The sequence below is a fragment of the Arvicola amphibius genome, chromosome 2 (assembly GCF_903992535.2).
Source record: "Arvicola amphibius chromosome 2, mArvAmp1.2, whole genome shotgun sequence".
NCBI classification, from domain to species: domain Eukaryota; kingdom Metazoa; phylum Chordata; class Mammalia; order Rodentia; family Cricetidae; genus Arvicola; species Arvicola amphibius.
Window position 1 is genome coordinate 22,228,971 of NC_052048.2, and position 15,190 is coordinate 22,244,160.

General features: G+C 47.3%; 1 protein-coding gene across 1 annotated transcript; it reads left to right on the forward strand.

The window, feature by feature from the left end:
* Positions 1-247: 247 nt before the first annotated feature.
* Tigar (TP53 induced glycolysis regulatory phosphatase) lies at positions 248-15,160 on the forward strand. The gene is made up of 6 exons (XM_038318967.1): positions 248-374; positions 5,784-5,821; positions 9,188-9,309; positions 11,324-11,401; positions 13,439-13,549; positions 14,280-15,160. Exons 1-6 carry the CDS (start codon positions 343-345, stop codon positions 14,703-14,705), a joined length of 807 nt encoding a protein of 268 aa, XP_038174895.1. The 5' UTR covers positions 248-342; the 3' UTR covers positions 14,706-15,160.
* The last annotated feature ends 30 nt before the right edge of the window (positions 15,161-15,190 follow it).

A 15,190-nucleotide genomic window follows, 5' to 3' on the forward strand; every position in this document is an offset into this window, starting at 1 on the left:
ATCAAAGCCGTCCTTATCTGCCCCTGGCGCAGGCGGCGGTCTAGAGCTGGCAGGACTCCCAGGGCGTTATCCTAGGGCGGGGCCCCGCACACCTGCCGGGCGCCAATCATAGGCCGGCGCGCAGGGGCGCAAGCGCCACTGGCCCGGGCGGTGTCTCTTCGGGCTCAATCTCCGCTCCTATTGGTAGCCTTGTGATGACGTTACGGCAGCTCCGGCCAATGGATATGGAGCCGGTCCGCAGGGCAGGCGGAAGTAGTGCGGGCAAGGTGGCCCCGCAGTGCCGGCGCAGAGCGGTACGGAGAAGCCGTGTTGTGTCACCTGCGTCTTGGGACCCCAGCCGAGATGCCGCGCTTCGCCTTGACCATCATCCGCCAGTGAGTAATCGCAGTCGCTGGGAGCTTCCTGGCCTGGGTCTCTGCTGGTCTAGGTGTGCTCCAAGCCCAGGAGGGTGGTCTTCCATGTACTTTGCTTTGCGTCCTCTCAGGTCTACTTCCCTTCCTTTTATGCACACCACCCTGAGTGAGCTTGGCGGGTCTTAAATGTCAGCAGCCTTCCGTTTTCCCCGAGGACACAGTGCGGAGAAGCACGCGATCGAGATTCCCAGCCACTGAGTGAGGACACGACCCCGTCTACCGACTTTTCAGCGTGACCTTTCTGCTCCCTAGTAGATCCAGAGTTTGCAGAATTGCTGGGCCGCTCCTTATCTTTTCGATGCTGGTTGCCTTCTCCCTCACCCCACCCCCGTTTCTCCTCGCATCGGGGGTACTTTTGAAATTTACTTCCCTTCAAAGGTCACAGTTCTGAGAAAGAAGAGAAAACCCCAGCTCTTCTCTGTCAACTGCATCACCCTGAACAATTTTGTTTTTTAAATCTTGACAAATTACATAGAGCAGAATCCGTCCTTAGGTCACCTATCGCTTTCCTTCTCAGCACGTGTTTGCACCGTGAAGATGGGAGGCGCCTTCGGGGTGAATAGCAGGAGAGGATTTTCAAGGCAAAGAGATGGTTGGTGTTGGAGCTCCAGCTAGGAGCAGCTTCATAGCCTAGGCATTTGAGGAGCAGACTTAATTAATCTTTCTGACCTGTGTCTGGATAAGCAGATTGGTGACCGCAGTCTTTCTAATCTAACTGGGTTGACCATGAGAATTAAGTGGAGAAGATGGAGCGCATGGCAGCAGAGAGGAAGATATATACCTGGGAATTAGTAACTTGTTCTTCTATAAGTAAAACTCAGCTAAAATGCAGCTGACTCTTACCCTTGTAGACCAGGTTTATCAGAACCGCCTTCTGGGTGAGATCTGTATTTATCAAGGGGCTGAGTGACCCATTCGCCTTCTTATGGCTCATCGAAGTGCTTACAGCATTTGAAGCTGGTCAAACGCCTTTCTCTTTTTCAATAATGCCTTCTCTGTCCAGTTCCTTCTTTATAGGAAACTAATCTCGGGCGTCATGTGAAGTAGGCCTTTAGGATTCAAGCATTTCAATGACCAGCTTAGAAATCTGCTTCCCTCCTCTCTTCTGCAGCATCCTCTGTGTTCTCTAGAATGTTCTGGGAGGGTTCTTAACTTTCTTAAAGTTAAACGGCTTTATTGGGAGCACTGTAGGCATTTGAGTCCCCATTGCCCTCTTTTCAATCTGAGAATATTCTGGACCCAGCTGGAAAGCTCCCTTTGGCGTTATAGGAAATCTGGGCTGGAGAAACCGCTTGGAAAGTAAGGCGACCCCCATTTAGCCTCTTACTGGACGGGTACCTGTGTGAATAGGGAGTTTCTTATCTTGACACCTGTGATTCACGGGTGAGTAAGGGGCGTCAGACCCCAAGTAATTTGCTTAAAGTCCCGTGGCAAGTTTGTTGTTTTTTTAAAAAATGGGTCCCAGGCGGCAGTAGGCAGCAGAAATGCTGTAGGTCCCAAATGGTGGCAGCGGGCCCTGGGAGCTGCCAGTCCCAGGCAGAGACGGCTGCCGGTTCCCAAGCAGTGGCTGGTCCCAGGCAGGGAGACACATGGTGGGCGGACAAGAGACAGAGACGTGGATAGACACGACTGCAGAGTGAGGTTGAATATTTATTAAGGGGGGGGAGGGAGAAGGGGAGAAGGGGAAGCGGAGAAGTGGGGAGAGAGGCAGAAGCGAAGCTGCCTCTCTGAGAGGAAGATGGAAATGAGAGCGAGCTCAGACCGGAAGCTGAAGATCAGCCTGCCTCAGCGGATGGGGGAGGGAGTGGGCGTGGCTTGTCACTTAAAGGGACCAAAACCATAACAAAGTTAGCTGGGTAAGATTTGAACCAGAGCAAATTAGCCGTCGGTTCTCTGCCTCTCGATTACATTAAAGCCCAGCTAGTGTTTGATCGTCATTTGAACATCACCCGCTCTGGGGCTGCATTTTATCCTCCTGATATAATTTTAAGGGGTGCTAATAGTCGTTTTATTTGACGGTCGTGGTGCTGCATGCCTGTAAATCCCAGCAGTCAGGAGGCAGAGGAGTTCAAGGCCAGCCTGATCTACACAGCAGTGCCAGGCCAGTGAGATCTTGTCTCCAAAGGGGGGGTGGGTTTATTCTCCTTTCGACTCAGGAAGATGGACATGTTGAAATAAAGACAGGGCTGTGATTAGCTGCCTTCCCGTCATGGCTATCCCAGCTGGCCTCTTTCTGGAGTAGCTGTGACAGCTAGAAGCCTCGAGGTTCAAGAACAGACCTGCTTTCAGATTTGACTGGTAGTCACCATAAACATAATGACCCATGAAAGAGTTGCCTGACTACATTGAACTGTACTATAATGCAAGAGAAATTTAAAGCGAGTTCCTTGTGTCTAACCAAATCCTTCATGAAATTTTATGTTTATCTTAGTTTGTTATGTTTTCAATTTTTTTCTTTAATCTGTTCATCTTATGTGTATAGGTGTTTTGTCTGAATGTATGTCTGTGTACCATGTGTGCACCATGTGTGCACCTGGTGCCCACAGAGGCCAGAAGATGGTGTCAGATTCCCGGGAATTGGAGTTATGGGCAGTTGTTAGTTAGCCTGTCATGTGGTTACTGAGAATTGAACCTGGGTCCTCTGGAAGAGCAGCCAGTGCTCTTAGGCCCTAAGTCATCTCACCAGCTTCCAGTTTTTCTTCATATTTGGAAATGGAGGTGTGTCATTTTGGGACTAGAACACCCTGGGTTCCGAACATCAAATCTCTCATTTGTATTGAACTATAATTTCTCGTGAAAGTTACAGCACAAGGAGGCCGGCATCAGTGTTCCTACATAACAGTACAAACCAAATTTAATTTACTTCTTGTATTCTTTCCTCCCAAGCTATACTTTGGAATCTGTATTTGCAAATGAATTAATTGATTGGTAAAAGGGAGTTAGGATGGAGTCACATTCATGATTGAGCATCAGGTGACATCAGGCAAGGCTGTAATTACCCTTTCATACACAAGGGAGTAAATGTGTTGTGAAAACCCCAAATGTGTGCTAGCTTCCTACAGCGACTGACTTCTGTTGTGCCCAGCAGGCAGCTGGCTGTTGAATCGGAATCCTTTGAAGGGATCTAACAAGAGATTAAGCATGTAAACCTGAGCTAAGGAACTCATTTTTAAGTAAGAACAAGTGGTTTTATTTGAGCGGGGCCTGTCCTGTGTCTTATGTGTCCCCCATCATGTCCCATGCAACACCCCTCCCCCCCGGCACCCACAGAGTCTATAAATGGCTGGTCATGAGACTTCAGTTCTTGGCACAAGTGTCTAGACTCCTGTGGAGCCGGGTGTTCTGTTCCGGAAATGGATCGCCCTGCAGAATTTGAAAATGAGTGCTGTATTCATGACTCCTTCCAAATACATCTGTCTGACCTTTCCACATCCTCCGCCTCCTCTCTCCCTCATAAGCCAAAGTCTGGTTCAAGGAAGTGGATCCCAGGCGAATGCTTGCTTAGCCTTGCCCACCCCCTAAACTAACTTTAAACACCTGCCTCCAGGATGTGTAGAGACCCATTAAAGCTGCTGAAGCTTTAATACTAGATATTTACACAGGCTTTGGGAAACAGTTCTGTTTGGGGATACCTGGTCTTTGAATATCTATAAAGTGGCTTCAGTGCAAAAATGCCCGCTAGAAGCTAAAGGGAACCAGGTGTGTGTGCGTGTGTGCGTGTGTGCGTGTGTGTGTGTGTGTGTGTGTGTGTGTGTGTGTGTCGGGGGCATATGCACATTTGGAGGTGGGGATACTGGAAGTGACTTTAGTAACTGAACCTAGAGTTAAGCTGGCAGCCAGCAAGTCCCCAGGATCCTGTCTCTCCCCAGCCCTCCAGCACTTGGGTTACAGGCACATGCCCTCCAGTTTAGTGAGTGCCAGGGTCTAAACGCAGGTCTTTCTGCTTATGAAACACGCGTTCTTACCCACTGAGCATCTCTCTTCAGCCCCAGCAGAGATCTTGATCAGCCCACAGCTAAAGGAAGTGGCTTGCTATGTCACGTTTATTTTTTTTTCTTTTTATGTAGTGTGAAGCGGCGGGACTGCGTTCCGACACCCGGCCGCCGGCTAACTTTACACCCGAAATAATTACACGGAAACTGTATTCTTTTAAAACACTGCCTGGCCCATAGTTTCAGCCTCTTATTGGTTAACTCTCACATCTTCCTTAACCCATATTTAGTAATCTGGGTAGCACCACGAGGTGTGGCTTACCAGGAGAGATCTTAACCTGCGTCCATCTCGGAGAGGAGCAGCATGGAGACTCCCTATGGAGACTGCCTGAAGCGTCTCCCCAACTCTACTTCCTTGTTCCCACAATTCTGTTCTGTCTACTCCACCTACCTAATTTTCTGTCTCTTAAAGGGCCAAGGCAGTTTTCTTTATCAATTAACCAATGAAAGAAACATAGACAGATAACTCTCCTCCATCATTTTTACTGAAAAGAAAAATCACTAGATGAGGGGCAGTGCCTTTACTAAACCATAGAGTCACTGGAAATTTTCCAGTGTGTGTTCAAAAGAATGGCCACTGACACCAGCTGTGGAAAGACCGCAGACTTCTAGTGCCACCTGCGAAAGTTTGGAGTGGCACAATTAGCAAATTTTCCTCCCCCCCCTCTCTGCGTGTGTGTGTGTGTGTGTGTGTGTGTGTGTGTGTGTGTATCACTCCACTTTAAGAAAAACCCAAAGATTTGATTATTTTTATTTATGGTATGGGTGTTTTGTCTGAATGTCTGTGCACTGTGTGCATGCAGTCCCCACAGAGGCCAGAAGAGGGCAGTGGATCCCCTAGAACTGCAGTTACATATGGCTGTGCGTCACCGTGGGTTCTCAGGAAAAGGGTCAGTGCTCTTAACCCAGCCACTTCTCTAGCTCCTCCACCTAATTTTTAGAGACAGGGTCTTTGGTTGATCGTGGAGCTTTCTGATTGTGCCAGACTGGCTGGCCAGGTAACCCAAGAGATCCTCTTCTCTTCAGTTCCCCAGTGCTGGCATTATGGGCCCACCCAGTTTTTGACTTTAGGTATGGAGCTGGGGTGCCCGTGTTTGTTTGGGGAGCAGTGTACTTATCATCTGAGGATTTTCCCTTGTTCCCCTCCTTGATTTTAATTGTACACAGTGAGGGTGCTTCTTTGGCTCTTGCTGGGAGTAATCAGGAGGATGATAGTTCTATTTAAAAGCTGGAATTCATGAGTTGGGGGTGGATGACTGGAAAAAAAATGTTTAGATTTGGAAGTTTAAGATTTGTTATGAATGCCATTACTCTTTGTTGTCATTTTTCCTCCTTTCAGAAAGAATTTGGTAATGTATTTTCTTTCTCTTTATTTTAGTGGTGAAACAAGACTTAATAAGGAGAAAATCATTCAAGGTTAGTATAATCTGATTGTGGCCTACCCAGCTCTGCTTCAGTGTTACGCTGAATCAGATTCGGAATGGGGGGGGACCGGTAGGAGGCACTGCAGTAGCGTTAAATTGGACTGGGACTAGGGGATGAGGGCACCTTGGTCATGAAACAGTCGGTCACCAGGAAGAACAAACGTCTCTGAAGTAGACATGCTACACAGGGGCTTCTCCAGTTATCCGTGCAGGTGCCTCAAAGGGACCCTGTCACTGAGGACAAAGTTGTGTTGGGTTCTTAAGGTCCTGAAATGTGCTTAAAAGCAGGTGACACATGCCAGTAATCCCAGCAGGTAGGTGCCTGAAGCAGGAGGATCTCTGTGAGTTTGAGGCCTGTTGGACTTCAGGGAGTTCAAGACTGGTTTATTGTGTAAGATATGATTTTATATTAGGAAATATGACATTTACAGGCTAGTGTTAACACTTCTCCAAACGTGCGGTGGTGGCGCACGCCTTTAATCCCAGCACTCGGGAGGCAGAGGCAGGCGGATCTCTGTGAGTTCGAGACCAGCCTGCTCTACAAGAGCTAGTTCCAGGACAGGCTCCAAAGCCGCAGAGAAACCCTGTCTCGAAAAATCAAAAAAAAAAAACACTTCTCCAAACACTTAACTGATTTCTGTACTAACAGTGAAATTCTCTATGTTCTGGGGTGGTCCTTGTCATATTGCATGCTGGGCCCTTGTATTCTGCGCTCAGATCTACAAGTCTGGCCTTTTGAGGAACATCCTGGTGAACTTCTGGGCAGATGTTGTTTCTGTGCTCTGGTTGATTCTAAAAGCTTTTGGTTTTTGTGTTGGGGTAGGAAATTCTGGGCTGTACAGAAGTTGGTTTTCCTTCTCAGTGTGTCTGGCTCCCTTTCTGGAGACCTATGGGTTGTGTGCCTAAACCACCTTTACTTCTGAGTGCAGTGTGTGCCCACCTGAGTTATCCTTGGGCCTGGGCCCCTCACCAACCTGCCCCCGCTCCTGAACATGAATAACCGGGTTTCCCTGCCAGCGGGATACAAATGGGTGATACCTGATAAACCTAGGGGAGAGGAATGGAGGGGCTAGAGACGCGAGAAATGATGGCAAGACAGTGTTTCTGATCAAGCCACCGCATTTATCCTTTCTCAGAGGCTGATAGCAAAGGGACCAGTAGGGAGGGAAGGGGTGTCAGGTCTGCTGGAATTCAGGCCTGGAGACATTCCTAGCTGATAAGTAAATCCTGGAGGTCTGTGCCTGTTGACTAATAAAGGAAATGCTAATTGTTTCTAAAAGCCTGGGGCCTGCAGATCTCACTAGGCTACTGTCCTAGGTAGGGAACTTGCCTGCCAAGGTGAATATCTTACTTGTGAACTTAAGATGGCTGTAAACAAAATGCAGATCTCAAAATACAGGTCTTTGCTTCCCGCAACCAGGATTGCATTCACATTCATTTCTAGGCTGTTTGTCTCCTGACTTTGTAAGCTGGATGCTCAGTTTTCTCACCCCTCCTCCCCCTTTAAAAAAAAAAAACTAGCAAAGCCCCACATAGTCCTTAAGAGGCTGGTGAGGTAGCTTAGTGGTGAGAATGTGTATTGCTTTTATAGAGAACTCCAATTTGGTTCCCAGCATCCATCCATACTGGGTGGCTCACAACCACCTTTAACTCCAGCTCCAGGGGATCTGGCACCCTCTTCTGGCCTCTACAGGCATTGCAGTCACATGCTCTCACACAGAGTGAATGCTGAATCTGTGTGTTGACCTTTCGTTTGCTTTAAATGAGTGAGAGTGTATGTATTACCCCTTATTGAGAATGATTTTCTCTGAAGGGGGTTTGTGTTTCATTTTTCTCCTTACCTGAGACTGTTAGCCTCCTCCCAAGGTCTGTTTGGTTTTCCAGCCCTCTGTTCCACACAGCAGCCCTCCCGCTGCCTGCCAGCATGTGCTGATAACATCATGCTTCCATCTTCTCCTCTGAGGTATAGCTCAGAGGCTTGCTTCTCATCCCGGAGCCAGCAGTGAGCAACACATGCAGTTTAGTTCCTTCCTGGTAGGATGGTCCTTCACCATCTGCTGTGCTTTGCCCCTGGCTTCATAGCATTTTAATTTAAAAATTCTTTAAATTGTATTTTAGCTTTTTTTTTTTTTTTTTTTTTTTTTTTTGAGACAGTACTACTCTGTAGTCCAGGCTGGCTTACAGCCTACTATGTAGGTCAGGAAGGCCTCTAATCCATTGCAATCCTCCTGCCTCAGCCTCACAAGTGTGAGGTAGGTGTGAGACATCATGTCTGGTTTTATGCCCCCCTCCCCCAAGGGTGGAATAGAAAGGAAAGGAGGGAGGAAGAGGAGTAGCGTCAGTGCTGACCCTGCAGACAGTGGAGAGTGGCATTGCCACTTGATGCAGCCTGCAGGAACACAGCCTGCTTGGGCGTAGCCCATCCAGTGGAGAAATGGACGGGCATAAAAGAGGGAGGAGCCCAGATGGCTCAGTAGGACAGACTTCTCCTGAGATCTCGGGAAACATCTGAATAAGCGAGTCTTCGACGAGTTACAACTCCCTGTCGTGGTATTTAGAATCAGCTTTCTAAGAAGCCAGGTGTTCCGGTACCCAAGAAAATGGCATGACATCACGGTAGCTTCTGTCCCTCTTCTGTGACTTCACTCAGATACATTGTAGCGCGAATTCTAATTGTTTTTAATAATAAAAACTCAAAGTCAGCTATTGGGGGTGAAAGCTCAGAGATCAGAGAAGCAGAGCAGCCAGCCATTAGAGTTCTTACCTCTACCAATGCTCAGACCAAATAGGTGATCCTGTCCTCAGACAGCCTCCTCAGACTGCTTCAGACTGCTGCTCAGACTGCTCTGAGCTCTTGTCTCCTCCCGCCTTATGTTCCTCTCTCTGCCCAGCCATATCCCTTCCTGTCTCCACTTCCCTAGTGCTGGGGTTAAAGGCACTTGACTCCCATGTATTGGGATTAAAGGCATGAGCCAACACTGTCAGGCTCTGTTTCTCTTTGAGACTGGATCAATCTAGTGTAGCCCAGGATGGCCTTGAGCTCATAGATCCTGGGATTAAAGGTGTGTGCCACCACTGCCTGGCATCTAGTGACTTAGCTTTGCACTCTGATCTTCAGGCAAGCTTTATTTGTTAAAACACAAACAAAATATCACTACAATCCTTTTTGTTTTTTGTTTTTTCAAGACAGGATTTCACTGTAGCTTTGGAGCCTGTCTTGGAACTTGCTCTTGTAGACCAGGCTGACTTCAAACTCACAGAGATCTGCCTGCCTCTGCTTCCCAAGTGCTGGGATTAAAGGCGTGGACCACCACAGCCTGGCTGACAATACATTTTTGAATGGTTCTATCCCCCACAGGACAAGGAGTAGATGAGCCCCTTTCTGAGACTGGGTTTAAGCAAGCAGCTGCTGCTGGTCGATTTCTGAACAATGTGCAGTTTACACACGCTTTCTCCAGTGATCTCACGAGGACTAAGCAGGTGAGTTCGGGCTAAGTGATAGGTCAGAAGCTTAACAACAGTGAGGTTGAAAAACCCACTTCCAGAGGCTAATGAGATGGTGGCTCAGTAGGTGAGGTGCCTGCCAAGCCTGATGGCTCAAGTTCAATTCCTGGGACCCACGTGATAGAAGGAGTGTTGGGGTCCAGCCTCAACTGGGTTTATAGCTTCCAAGGTAGGGGTGTGTGGATTAGAAAAGTTAGGTAGGAGGAACAGAAATAGAAACACAGACATAGGATAGAACCAGAAGGGCAATCCAGTGAATCCTGAGTGCACCTGCATTTATTTTCCATCTGCTTATATACCCCAATCCAAAAGGGAGGGGGGAGAAGGCAAAAGACTGGCTTAACAGGACACGGAGAAGAAACAGAACAATTACTTGTTTCAATTCTTGAAACAATAGCCACTATATCCTGAGTTAAACATTCTCTTGTTCAGGTGGGACATGCAGCTCCTACATCTTAGACCAAGTGTCCGGTAGGTGGCCACTCCCTGGGTCTAACCTCCTATCACAGCCTTGAAGGAGCAGGAATAGGCTTGAATTCTCTGACCTTTCATCAAGGTGGAGCGGATCCACCTCTGTGGGCCATCTTGATATCTAAAACACCAAGCAACCACTCCCTAGGCCAGGATGTCTTGTTTGTAGCCACCCAGAAAGAGTACAAGTAGGCTTAAGTTCTCTGACCTTGAGTCAAGGTGGAGCAGACCCACTTCTGTGGGCCCCCACAAAGAAGCAAATTGACTCTTTCAAGTTGTCCTCTGACCTCCACGTGCCTGCCATAAAACACACTCTCACAAAGGGAGTGAAGTACTGAAAATAAGAACAAAACCACAAGGCATATGGGGGAGGAGAGGGGAGGTCTTAAATGATTTCTGGTGTCTCATGTTTATCAAAAAAAAAGACATAAAGAAAAAAATGAGCAAAATAACACAGCACAGCCAGCCTCAGCAGTTAGCAGATATAGACTTTATTATTTTTGTTTTGAAACAGTGTATTGCTGTGTAGCTCAATCTGGCCTTGAACTTACCATTCCCCCTCATGCTCAGGGATCAAGCCTGGTTACCACACCCATCATTAGACATAGAACTTCAGCTATTACCTTATGTCCTGGTGAAAGATGAACCGGGAGACTAAGCAGAGAACTGGAAACAAACAGGAATCCGGAGAAAACTGGAAAACTGACAGGAGATAAGACTGAGACTTAAAGGAATCACAGCCGTCTAGAGACAGCTCCGTGGAGTGAGAAGATGGCTCAGTAGATAAAGTGCTTGCCAGATGTGAGATGGGCGTCTGCAGCTGACACTAGCCATCCCAGCAACTGGGGACAGAGCAAGCTGGCTGGCTAGCTGGATAAATCAGAACTGATGAGCTCCGGGGTCAACAAGAGAGTTAACTGAATAAGTAAAGTGGAACGTAATTCAGGCGCACTCTCCAGGTCAACTCAGGGCCTCCCAGAACACACCAGCACAGATGCACATACATGTGTGCATGCCACACACACACACACACACACATGCACACGAAGAGCCACAGTGAAGGATAGCATGTCTTTTCTGTAAGGAGCAGATAATAAGCCCTCTATGTCTGACAGTCTCTGTCTGTGACAGTTGTTTATTTCTGTTCGTACCGATATGAAATGAATGCAGTTGCACAAAGCGTATCAGTAAAAGTGGTCATGTGGCTGGGTTCTAATAAATCTTTATTTGTAAAAGCAGGTGATAGTCTGAATTGGCCCCGTGGACTATATAGATGTACATAGCAGTAAATACCAGAGTCAGGCAGGAAGAGAAGCCACAAGCCCTGGGTGTCATGTGTTCTGAGCATGTGCTCTGCCACTGAGCTGCAGCCCTAGGCAGAAAAACAATTCTGCACAGGAAAACTATAGCTAGTAATTCATTAAAAGCTAAGTGGCACGCTTTTGAAACTTCGTGGTGACCCATTCTTATTTAAAAGAAGAAGAAAGAAAAAAATAAACATTTATTTTTTGCTTTTCAGACCATATGTGGCATTTTGGAGAAAAGCAAATTTTGCAAAGACATGGCGGTGAAGTATGACTCCAGACTTCGGGAAAGGGTAACTTGTTTAACCTTCTACCATGGATTTCAGTGAGCCATCCCTTGGTTAAAGCACAGATACAGTCCTCTCATGAACTTATTTTTAATTAATATAGTTTTATGTATGGATGTTTTACCTGCATATATAACTGTGTACCACAGGCATGCCTGGTTTTCAAGGAGACCAGAAAAGGATGTTGAATCTTCTGAGACTCAAGTTACAGATAGTTGTGAGCCGCCATGTGCGTGCTGGGAATCGAACCATGGATCCTCTGGAAGAGTGAAAGACCCCCCCAGTGTGGGGAGACTCTCACTCAAGTCTCGGGATAACACGAACCCCCCTACCCCCAGTAACTCACGAGAGACTGTCCTTGCTGCAATCACACAAGATTTAATGATGAGATGGGAACCAGTGCACTGAGCCGAGACTCATAACCCACACAGGGGAAGAGTTCGACCCTGAATGACCAGGAGAAGGAAAAACCACAGCCCTGTGATCCGAAATGGGCAGGGAGGGTGTAGAAAATTCCGAAAATACCAGTGATATCACAAGGGGGCAACTCCCTGTTTCTCAAGATTATTCTCAAGATTACAATCTAACTTTATCTTCAGCTAGTTCCTGAAACAGTCACTGAACAGGCTAATCCTAGATTTCTGATTCTTCTCTTCCTGCTTAGATTTTTGGCTATTTTCTTCCTGCTGGGGGGAGGGAGGGTCTGGATTTATCCAGGTCTTTCAGAGCAGCCAATGTTCTTTACCTCTGAGCTACCACTCTGGCTCTTTCTTGGGAGTTTAGAATCAACTAATATATTAATGATCTGTATAGCAACCCATATCTATAATCTCAGCACTTGGAAAGTAGAGGCAGGAGGGTTGTTAACGTGAAGCCAGCCTGCGCTACATAGACCCTATCTCAAAAAAAATCAAGATCTAGAGATAATAACTCAGTGGTAGAGTTCTTGGCTAGAATGTTTAGGGCCCTGGGTTTAATTCTCAGCACAGAACAGGAGGATCGAGGAGAGGCTGGTAGGAGTGGAGAGGGGGAATCTACTCAACTGTCACGTTGTGCTACATATTCCTTAGAGCACCCTATTTAACCATGGGAGGTAAGTGTCTTGAGTTACAGGAGAAGATCACTCTGGTAAAACTTGTTATACTGTGGGGAAGTTTAAAGTAAAGATAATACAGTGTTTTCCCTCTCTCCTACCCTCAATGTGAATGTATGTGAGTTTGCTTTCACCCAGTTTGTATACCAGAAGTGAGTCTTAAAATTGAGATTTAGCTGGGCTGTGGTGGTGCACACCTTTAATACCAGCATTCAGAAGGCAGAGGCAGGCGGATCTCTGTGAGTTTGAGGCCAGCCTGATCTACAGAGTGAGTTCCATGACAGGCACCAAAGCTACAGAGAAACCCTGTCTTGAAAAACCACAAACAAATAAACTGAGATTTAAATTTGGGAAAGGTACATGGAGATTTCCAGTCTGACATCTGAACGCAGGTCTCAAGGAGCATTGGTGTTTTTTATGCCCCATGATACCGACTCCAAGCTCAGCAACATTTCTCTTAGCTCTGGTTCCTTCTGATGCTGGGTAGAAAGAGAACGGAATGGTGTGAGCATTCTAAAAGACCTTCCTCTCTCAGCTTGCATGCATTCTCTGTGGGTCAAGGCACACCCCAAGTTATGTCAGAAGGAAGTTTCCGCTCTGCGCCTGAGAACTGGTGCTGAAAACAGTCAGGCATGATGTTGGTGGGCGGGCAGGCCCTTGCGCTGCCCAGCACACATTTCTCTCCGTCTTCAGAACTGGGCAGATCCCTTGTTTGTCTGGTGCAGCCCCATCATCTGCTTGGGATAGCCTCGGGAAGTTCTTTCCCACAGACCCCTGGACAGAGCACCCCAACTAATTCATTCCCCTGTGTTCTGGGCATGGGTCTCTGCAGAGTGCATTCCCACTAGCATACATAAAGAAAGCTGAGCTCCTGCCTGGATAGTTTTCGATTTCCGAGGGCCTTTACTGTCATAGCTAAGCAGCACCTTTGTCTAACTGGACTCTTGCAGAAGTATGGGGTCGTAGAAGGCAAGCCACTGAGCGAGATGAGAGCCATGGCCAAAGCCGCTGGGGAAGAGTGTCCCATGTTCGCTCCGCCGGGAGGAGAGACACTGGAGCAGGTATGTAGCCCACATCTGGGTTGCCACGTCGCTGGCACATCAGTGAACTGGCTAGTGACCTAGTCACTGAATTCTGACTGATTTTGTACCCTAGCTGTTTGTGACTGACGGCCAAGTGGTTTGCAAACTTTGAAGACAGCTGCCTACCCCCGGCCCCAACACCTCCATTTTCCAAGTCACCCTGTTTGTCTCAGCCACTGTGAGCCAGCAGCCATCCCTGGTGATAGATGATACTAAGAAAAACTTAACATGAGGTGGTGGTATAGGCAGTGTTGGCACAGGCGGTGGGGGCAGGCAGTGAATCAAGGTCTACCTCTGGATTCCCAGAGGTCTGGTCTTCATGCTGTGTGGCAAGCGCTTTGCCCACCAAGGTGTTTCCTCTTCCCTCTCATCCCTCTTTCTTTTCTGTTCTTTTCTCCTCCTCCCCCCTCGTCCTTCAATTTTATATGCATTGGTGTTTTTGCCATGGGTGTTAAACCCTGGAACTATAGCTACAGACAGTTGTGAGCTACCATGTGGGTGCTGGGAATTGAACCCCGGTCCTCTAGAAGAGCTGTAAACCTCTGAGCCATCTCCGGCCCCTCCCTTTTTCTTAACGTCTTCAGCAACTAGTGATTTTTTGAAGTCCTGTAGAAGCCTTAGGGTTTTAGTGGTCAGTTGTATTTCAGGCTTGTATTTTGACGACACTGTTAGCTTCATTTTCTTTCCTCTTGTACTTCTTTCGTTGTAGGTGAAAATACGTGCAAAGAATTTCTTCGATTTCCTTTGCCAGTATGTCTTGGACGGGACAGGTCAGAGAGAAAACTTCTTCCCCAGAGCTGCAGGCAGCTGTCTGGAGAGCAGTTTGGCGGAGGTGTTCCCTGTGGGGAAACGGGACAGTTTAGAGTTGCATCCTGATGGTGGCGCCCCGGGCTTAGCAGCCAGCGTCTTGGTTGTGAGCCATGGAGCTTACATGAGAAGCCTCTTTGGTTACCTCATAAGTGACCTCAAATGCTCCTTGCCAGCAACACTAGGCAAAGTTGAACTCTCGTCGGTTACTCCCAACACTGGGATGAGTGTCTTTCTCATAGACTGCGAGGAAGGACGCGAACCAGCAATTCAATGTATCTGCATGAACTCCCAGGAGCATCTAAACGGAGTGACCGGAAAATGCTAAGTTTAAAGCCCTTACACTCAGAAGCCTCTAAAGGGAGTGCCTTGGCCGGTTGCTTTTGTGTCCTCTGCTCCTGCTGTTTTAGAAGCAGTTAAGAATTTGTGTGATAAAGCCCCACTGGGGTCCTGGTTTTTCTGAGTACACTGAGTTTTCTGCAGTGACTTCGCCACTCTTCCGTATGGACATTCAGCACTGCACAGTAGGGACTACGATCCCTCCTTCTACATCCTTCATTTCATTGACCCTTTTGATGTCTGGATGATGGTATTGCCTTTTCGAGATGATTGTATGTGTTTTCACTAGCTTATCAAGTGCTTTCAAGAGAGAATGGTTTGTATAATTCACTGCATATCTGCAGTGATTGTGTTACAGTGCAAAGCCCTTTAAACTGAAACTATTTACTGTCTTAAGTATGTGTAATGTAAAATGAGAAAACACTAAAGCATCTTTCATAGAAATCAGCTCTTGGGTTTTTTTTAAATTTTTTT

Coding starts and splice junctions, on each gene's coding strand:
- Tigar (XM_038318967.1), top strand. CDS start 343: ATGCCGCGCTTCGCCTTGACCATCATCCGCCA. Junction 5,822..9,187: donor TAAGGAGAAAATCATTCAAG/GTTAGTATAATC, acceptor TATCCCCCACAG/GACAAGGAGTAGATGAGCCC. Junction 13,550..14,279: donor GAGGAGAGACACTGGAGCAG/GTATGTAGCCCA, acceptor CTTTCGTTGTAG/GTGAAAATACGTGCAAAGAA.